Here is an 8,134-nt window from a genome sequence, read left to right as displayed (position 1 = left end):
TATAATACTATTATTTAATTGAAGTCTTTAGCGGCGTACACATTGTGCATTCCTATTGGTGGACGCGAAGAGCGACAGCCCGTTCCTCCAATTGCCGATCTCAAGAGAGGCGGGACTTCCGCTGACAAAAAATGGAATGAGCGGAAACCGCCGAAGAAACCAACCGCCTTCCCTCGCTTACTGTATCTATAGCAGGTCTTGCTGTGTGTCGGCCCGAAAAACGGACCGCGGACGAACACAAACGAGCAGAACGAGGAGCGGTGCATAAAGGGACGACGAGATGCCGCACAACTTCCGGCCCGGGGATCTTGTCTTTGCTAAAATGAAGGGGTATCCCCACTGGCCGGCCCGGGTGAGAGCACACACCCCCACCAGCTTCACCTCAGCGTCCAGCCATTAACGCATCATATGTATATATGTATGGTTTGTGCACGCAAGCTCGAATGATATATTACTCCACAGACTAAATGTCTTAATCATGTGTTTATTTCATATTCTTACCCTAGTAACAAGTGTATAAGGCTAGCTGGCTTGCTAACTTGTTTGCTGGAGGAGCAGCAAAGGTCGCGTGTCGGCAAAGTCTTGTTTATTTTTGCATTTTATACATTAAAAATGGCCTTTTAGACGCATGGAGTTGAAGTCTTAATTACTACTACATTTAGACCTGGGACTTCTAGATATTTCATTGGTTTAATGAAATGCAACGGAGGGGGTGTTGAGTTGTCATGTTTACACATGGAGATACTTTCTTGCACGTGACTCAGCCAGTGCGAAGTGGGAGAACTCAATTGTTAATTTGTAATAAATTCTATAATTCCCACTGTGTCGTAACAGTGTTTTAACGTTTCTCCTCCAGATTGAAGATGTTGCAGAAGGGGCTGTCAAACCACCTCCCAATAAAATCCCCATTTTTTTCTTCGGGACTCATGAAACGTAGGTATCCCTGGAATTTAAGGAGCACCAGGTTATTAATGATGAAAAATGGATGCGTGTTATTGGTTATGAGCTGCGTGCGTTACCTCGTTGTTTTCTCGGCGCTTTTAAGAGCCTGGTGGGGCCTGGCTTGGTCGAAACTGTTATGGAGTAACAGGTGGCATTAGAAGAAACCAAATTTCTGCACTCAGTTGACAGCTTCATATATTAAAGTCAGCATGAAATGAAAAACCACCCGATGTTTTATCTAAATGCGTGTAACAAATTGCATTATGAACGCTTCATCCGTGCAGTCTCATTTAGTGAAAGTTACTTTTAACCTCAAAGGTTTAATTTAAATGCAATGAAAACAAGTGTAACGCTCCCATTTTTAAATCCAATCATCAACAGTGCATAGAGCAACATTTGCACCGTTTTTGTACTCGTGTATATGTCACAAAACATAAGAGCAGAGCTGTGGCTGCTTCTGTTTCATCTCAACTGTATGATACTGATTCTTTTCAGAGCATTCCTTGCACCCAAGGACCTTTTTGCATATGAAAAGTACCAAGACCGATACGGGAAGCCCAACAAAAGGAAAGGCTTCAACGAAGGCTTGTGGGAAATCCAAAACAACCCTCACGCCTCCTATAGCACGCCCGCAGTGAGACTTCTTTACTTCGACCGTAGTCGTCTCTTGTTTCGCGACGGCGAATGCTGATTTGTTGCGTCTTCCCTGTGTCCGTTTAGCCTGCGTCGTCGTCGGACAGCGAGGACAACCAACCCGCGCCGGGGAGCGATGCGGAAGACGACGAGGAAGCGGTGGTGCCCAGGAAAGCTGAAACGGGAAGCGATGATTCTGACTCGGGAAGTGAGGATCAAAGGAAGGCGGCGGTGAAGCGGAAAGCTCCTGCTGCAAAGGTACCTGAAACCAGCCGACGTGATTGATTGGATGTCTTCACGAGTCTTCTCATCCGTCATTTCTCTTCTCTTCTCTTACAGTGTTATGCGTTACACTTTCAGGTGCTCTGAATTTCTCTTTTCAAAGCTCTTAGTGTCAGGTTTAGTTAGTTACAAATTAGTTAAACACAAGCGTGTTCGTGGTTGTAGAGTAATCCGTGTGGTGCAAGTAGATTTAATATGAGCTGTAGAGCCAGTTTATGTTATATGCTGAGAGCTATTTCTAATGTATATGGGGTTTTTTTTATTGTTTACGCTCTAAACACGTATGCTGTAAATTCATGTTAAAAATTAACTTTACTTTGAGTTTAAAGGAACGCTTATCTTTTTTTGAAAATACGCTCATTCTCCAACTCCCCCAGAGTTAAAAAGTTGAGTTTTACCGCTTTTGAATCCATTAAAAATCATCTGGTAGCGTTGTTTTACCTTTTTTTGGTAAAGGGTAATTGATTATTATTATTATATTTTATATTGTTAAACAAGGCCTTTATTTCTTGACTGGGTTCTTGTGGAGCCTTTTAAAGCTGCACTGAAACTGAATTTGGTCCATCACCCCTTTGGTCCATGTTGAAGTCCACTATATGGTGAACAATGCTTTCCTCAAAAACTTAAAGTGGTAGATGCAAGTAATCTAGTCCTTTAACCCTCATATAAAGTTATGATGTTTTTGAAGGCTGAGTTCAATTGCATAGACAAGATATGAATCATTAAAAATAATCTTTGATGTAAAACCTTGCAGCGGCCACCGGTGAAGAGAACGCGGGCGTCATCCAGCGATCGAGATGGAGAGGAGAGTGGATCTCCCTCAGAACCCGAACCATCACCCAGCTCGGACTCGGACTCCGGCAAAAACAGCGACCAGGTATTCTCGTCCCAATTTTTGCTCAAACATCTAACTTCCTGTGTACTAAACAAAATGCGCGTTACACTCATATAAACGAGCTACTGATGTGTTCCCTAGGACTTCACACCACAGAAGGAGTCGGGCGGGCGAGGAGGCAAAAAGCCAGCCGGCAGAGGCAGGAGGAAGGTGAGGCGACCTCATTGACCTCATCCGGCCATCTATAATCGCATGCTTTCTTGATCTTACATTGGGGGTTTTTTGTGTGTGGGGGGGGTTTTAGAAGGCATCATCCGGCTCTGATTCAGAATCGGGCTCCCAGTCGGATCAGAGGGCCGCCAGGAGCGACTCAGAAGATGAGAAGCCCCGGCCGGCCCTGTCTGGATCCGAATCGCAGTCTGGATCCAAATCCGACTCCGATTCGGAACCTCCTCCTCCTCCTCCTGCGAGGAAAGGTCCTCAGGGGCGCAGGAAAGGTGAGAACGTGCGCTTTGCAACGCGAGGCCGGCACATATTATAATTGGTTTTAATGGTTGAGTAGTTGCGTTGAATAGCAGCGCAGTGGATGGAAACTTCACCTGAGACAGTTGTCCTCGGATATCAGGAATCCTAGACAAGTACAACAGAGTATTAAAAGACACTTTTCTTTTTGCGTCATTCTCCAAGCGGAGAAGCCTCCACCGAAGCCAAGAGGAAGGAAACCCAAACCAGCTCCAGAAAGGGCTCCTTCCTCTTCGTCAGACAGCGACAGGTGAGTTTGGTTTATCTGTTTGTTTTACGTGGTTTTTCATCGACAATGATAATAGTATATCCGTCCTAAATCAGGGATAGTTCACCCAAAAATTAACGTTTTTGCATTTTCAGTTTTCGCATTTTGAAAGAAGAAGATGATGATGATGATGATGATTATTGAAAGGATAATTGTTTAATTAGAATTTTTATTGACAGCGGCAGCGAGACGGATCGCGTCAGCGAGTGGAAGAAGAGAGACGAGGAGCGGAGGAAGGAACTGGAGGAGCGGAGGAAGAAAGAGGAGGCAGAAGAGCTCCGTCGGCTCCGGGAGCGAGAGAAAGAGGAGGAAGAGAAAAGGAAAAAGGAGAAAGAAAACAAGGCCAGGAGAGGAAGCAGCAGCGGCAGCAGCAGCAGCAGCTCGGACGACGACGTGGACGATCACCCTCTTAAAAAATCCAAGAAACCTCCGCCGCCTCCCATCCCCGCACCTTCGGACTCGGACTCGCCTCCACCCGCAGAGGCCAGTCAGCAGAACTACACCCAGACACTTTCTGCTAGTGTCGCTGCTCCGAATGTTGACTGTGTTTGGGTTGTCGTGTTTCTTTAGGTGAAGAAATCCGCCAAACGCCAAGACAGCCAGAAAGGGCGGCAAAAGAAAGAGAAGGAGGGGAAAGACAAAAAAGAGAGGAAGATCAAAGATAAGAAGCCTCAGAGATCAGAAGAGAAACACAAAACAAGGCATGCTAATTTGATATATTATAGTATTTATTAGCATTCCGAATTGGCTTTTATTTTTATGTTTTAGTAATTTTGCATTTTTATTATTTGTAATATTTAGTTTGTATTTTTATTTATCTGTTAATTTACTTTTATTTCAGTATGTTGCCAAAGCAATATTTTTAGGATTTTTCAAATATTTTTTCTTTTTTAAAGTTTTTAATTTTAATAGTTCTATTTTGTTTGTAATATAATTATTACATAAGATATAATAGATAATTTTGTAGTTTTAACAAAACGAGACCTTTTTGATTTTAGTTAGTGTATTGTTACGCTAAATCAAAATAAGAAGTGTTCCATAGGCTACTAGATGAAGAAAAAATAATATTTAATTAGGTTTTTTTCTATATTATATTTAGTAATGAGTAAGAAAAATGTTTTAGATTTTTTTTTTTTTTTTTTTTTTTCCCTTTTTAATTTTTAATTTTTGTCTTTATGTTTGTTTTGTGTTAGTTAACTGTAATAATCCTAAAAATAACACCCCCGTCTCCCACAAGGTCTAAGCCAGAGAAGCCGAAACGGAAGCCGACGCGCCAACCTGAGAAGAAAGTCGAGAAGAAAAAAGGTCACATGAAACATGCTCTCGCGGCTCTTCATTCCGTTTGAGTCATTTTACGGTCAGTCAAACTTTAACTCTTGTTTCTGTCGCCCTGTATCAAATCAGAACCCTCACCCGAAGAGAAACTACAGAAGCTTCACACAGACATCAAGTTTGCACTGAAGGTTGACAACCCCGTAAGTCTTGACATTACCAATACGCGATCCATTAAAATCGACGGAAACTTCGTTTTACCAATTTTGCAGCTACAAGGATGGCATTTTAAACGAGCAATGAGTTTGGGCGTACTCTCCTAGACTTTCAAAATGCTGCTGAATGTAGTCTATGTTTATAGCAGAGGCCGTACGTGTGAAGATGACGCGATGTGTGAATCTCCTGGTACCATTCTGCCTTTTCTGCTTCCTTTCTGATCTGTAGGACATTGACAAGTGTCTGCAGGCCCTGGACGAGCTCAGCTCAGTACAAGTAACCACTCAGATCTTGCAGAAGAATGCAGATGTTATTGCCACACTCAAGAAGGTACAAACGTTTGCAATCCATTTAAAAATCAATTTTCAGCTCAAAATTTTAATTCTGTCATTAATCGTTCCAAACCCTAAATTTAAGGTACTTTTGATGAAACCTGAGCGCTAGCTGACCCTCCATAGACAGCGCTACAACTGAGATGTTCCCAGGTTCAGAAGCGTCGCAAAGCTGAAATTGAGCCGTTGATGTTACATGGACGGTTTTACCAATGTTTTACTGTGTTTCTGGACCTGGATCGGTTGTGTTGCTGTCTGCGGAGGGTCAAATGGCTTTCTGATTTCATCAAAAATATCATATTTTGTGTTCATAAGACGAACAAAGATTATTACAAACCCTTAAGACACGAGGGCGAATAATTAATGACAGAATTTTCATTTTTGGGGTAAACTAACCCTTTTAATGAAAAAAGCTTACTAGTAAAATTGCATTTTTGCCTATGGCATAAAACTCTTTTTGCCGTAATTGAATTTAGATTTTAAAAATAATTAAAATTCTAAAACGAATTGAAATGCTTCATCGTGCCATGAATATAGCCGCTGTTTCTGACATGGCAATAAATCATAAATAAATAATATTGTAAAACAATTAAAGGTTGAAATGAATATTACAAACTATTTAATACTCAATAAATAATTATTTTCAAATTGTATTAATTTGTGTATGTGTGTGTATATGTGCATATAAGTAAAAAAACGTAAAAATAAAATGCATGTTGAATGCTTCTGATCGTCTTTTGTCTTTAAGATTCGCCGATACAAAGCAAGCAGCGCGGTTATGGAGAAGGCCACTGCCGTCTACAATCAGCTAAAGCTCCAGTTCCTTGGCAAGATTGAGACCAGTAAACCAAAACCAGATGAAAAGAACCAAGAAAGCAACGAGCAAGACGCACAAAACGCAGGTGAACTGTCAAAGGACGAGATTTCGCATGCAGTAATCAAACAGAGTTTTAAAACATGCTTGTCCTTCGCTCCTCCCTTCCAGAAGACTCCAAGCCAGTGAACGGAGAGTCGGAAAATGAAAAAAAAGACGTGTCTGAATCCGAAAGCGACCCCAAACCCACAGACCAAGAGAAGCAGGACGAGAACAAATCCCCGAACGGCATCAGGTGACCTTTCGCTCTCGTGCTCCTGGAGTGAAATAATCGCGCAGCTCGCCAGGTTAATGTAGCGTTTGTCTTTCAGGCCCGATCCCGACGAGCCAGCAGGGCAGCCAACGCTCACGGCCGACTCCACAGAGGCCGATCCGGCGGGAGACGCGGACGCTAAAGAGGACAGCAGAGCGCAGGACGAGCAGATGTCCTCTGAGAGCTGAACGTTTCACAAACGCGCTTCGGCTTCCTTCGTTCATCTGTGTTACTTTTTGTCTGCCCACCTTTGTGACCTACATGAGTTTTTTCGTGTTGTACATAAAACGTGATATGAACATTTATTAGCACTTTTGAATCGGGACGTCGCGAGGCAGAACGAGCGCCTTAATGGAAGTGTTGGGTGTGGACGATTCTGCTCTGCGCCGCGTTCGCTCGGTCGAGGGCCGACGTTTTCATTTCAGAACCACGCGGACGTCTGGGAGAAACACCCGAAGCCCAATTGTATTTGAAGACTGTGCTTGTATTATGTAGCTGCTTTTTATGAGTAAAACCTTTTTCCTTTTTGTTTTGTTTTTTTGTTTTTTACGGAAAATGCTTAAAAAAAAAAAAAAAAAAAAAAACGAAAAAAAAAGTAAAAGAAAGCAGTTGGTTTTGTGTTGATTGACCCATTAAGCCATGCGGCAAGAGCTCATGAGGTTTCATCATCATCATTATTATTACTGCACAAATCTACATCTGATCTGTCTTTTATGGATTTCAATAACCTTTGGTGTCTATGGACTGCCACTAAACTCTGTAGACCGTTTGTTGTCCGTTGTTTGGTATTCTAATAATAACGACTTACATCTGCATAGGTTGACCCGATTATGCTGTTCTTTTCCTGGATGTCATAAAACATGCTTATCATGCTTATTATAAACATGTTTCTAGTGCTATGTAACTTGGAGATTTTTTTTAGTATCCGTGAAGGAATAAATAAAAAATTCCGCATGATGGCCACAATTTTGAATGCTTTTGTCGATGGGCCGTGTTTTGTATTGCTCATAATATGACGCTAGCGTACTGCCTAGTGCGCTCTATGAAGTGTAGACTGCATGTTTAGTTGCTAGAGTACAATGGTAGGCTATGTTCTGTTTTAAAAAAAAAACGCCCATTGTCTTTGTATAATATAATAATATAAAATGGCGTATTTTATTAATATTTAAACTGGAGATATGTAAATGATCAGCTTAGTTTATTCCGTGCAAAAATTGTACTTATTCCTATAATATATATAAATTATTCACATACAAAAAAAAGGAATTAGTGACGCGGTAGGTAAATAATTGCTCTGATTGGTTGAGTGAGTGCTGACGTCACTCGAACGCAAAGCCTTGCCGCTCTTTATTTAAATGAACCAAATTATTTTATTTAAAGAATACGTTTTAGTAAAAGATCAATAGCGAAAAGAGAGCATTTCTGTCATAGTTTTAGTTAAAAAAAAACACCGCCTGATTCAACAAAATACCTCCAGAAAGCATGGTTTAGTTTATTAGAGCTATTAATTTATGCAGTCTGAAACTGTATTAATTTCGCCACATAATGTATAAGATGCATTTCCTCCGTTTTATTTTAGATTCAAAGACCTCAATTTTAAGAGGCCGAGAAATTTGTGTTCCCTACGCAAACAAAAACACAAAACTTAATTTTAATATTTAAACCCTCCACTTTGACAAATGCATAAAACGTAAATAAAATGCGT

The 8,134-nt window shown here is 41.2% G+C and overlaps 1 protein-coding gene across 2 annotated transcripts; it reads left to right on the top strand.

Annotated features, from left to right (window-relative positions):
• The first annotated feature begins 130 nt into the window (after window positions 1-130).
• On the top strand, window positions 131-7,383 carry hdgfl2 (HDGF like 2). 2 transcript variants are annotated; one of them, XM_043223783.1, is made up of 16 exons: window positions 131-352; window positions 857-933; window positions 1,438-1,576; window positions 1,663-1,833; window positions 2,612-2,734; window positions 2,834-2,902; window positions 2,997-3,189; window positions 3,380-3,464; window positions 3,662-3,965; window positions 4,053-4,183; window positions 4,720-4,787; window positions 4,887-4,957; window positions 5,199-5,300; window positions 6,051-6,204; window positions 6,291-6,411; window positions 6,488-7,383. In XM_043223783.1, the coding sequence occupies exons 1-16, from the start codon at window positions 281-283 to the stop codon at window positions 6,615-6,617; spliced, it is 2,010 nt and encodes a 669-aa protein (XP_043079718.1). In that variant the 5' UTR covers window positions 131-280; the 3' UTR covers window positions 6,618-7,383. The 2 variants fall into 2 exon arrangements, with proteins under 2 accessions (XP_043079718.1, XP_043079717.1); XM_043223782.1 differs by having other exon boundaries at window positions 6,288-6,411.
• Window positions 7,384-8,134: the final 751 nt, after the last annotated feature.

This window comes from Puntigrus tetrazona, chromosome 22, assembly GCF_018831695.1.
Source record: "Puntigrus tetrazona isolate hp1 chromosome 22, ASM1883169v1, whole genome shotgun sequence".
NCBI classification, from domain to species: domain Eukaryota; kingdom Metazoa; phylum Chordata; class Actinopteri; order Cypriniformes; family Cyprinidae; genus Puntigrus; species Puntigrus tetrazona.
Note: the sequence above shows the minus strand (reverse complement) of the source record. Positions and strands in the feature narration are given on the sequence as shown.

Excerpts from the sequence above, each read along its gene's own strand:
- hdgfl2 (XM_043223782.1), top strand. The coding sequence starts at position 281 with ATGCCGCACAACTTCCGGCCCGGGGATCTTGTCTTTGCTAAAATGAAG. Across the intron at positions 2,903-2,996 it reads CCGGCAGAGGCAGGAGGAAG|AAGGCATCATCCGGCTCTGA; the intron begins GTGAGGCGACCT and ends GGGGGGTTTTAG. Across the intron at positions 5,301-6,050 it reads TTATTGCCACACTCAAGAAG|ATTCGCCGATACAAAGCAAG; the intron begins GTACAAACGTTT and ends TTTGTCTTTAAG.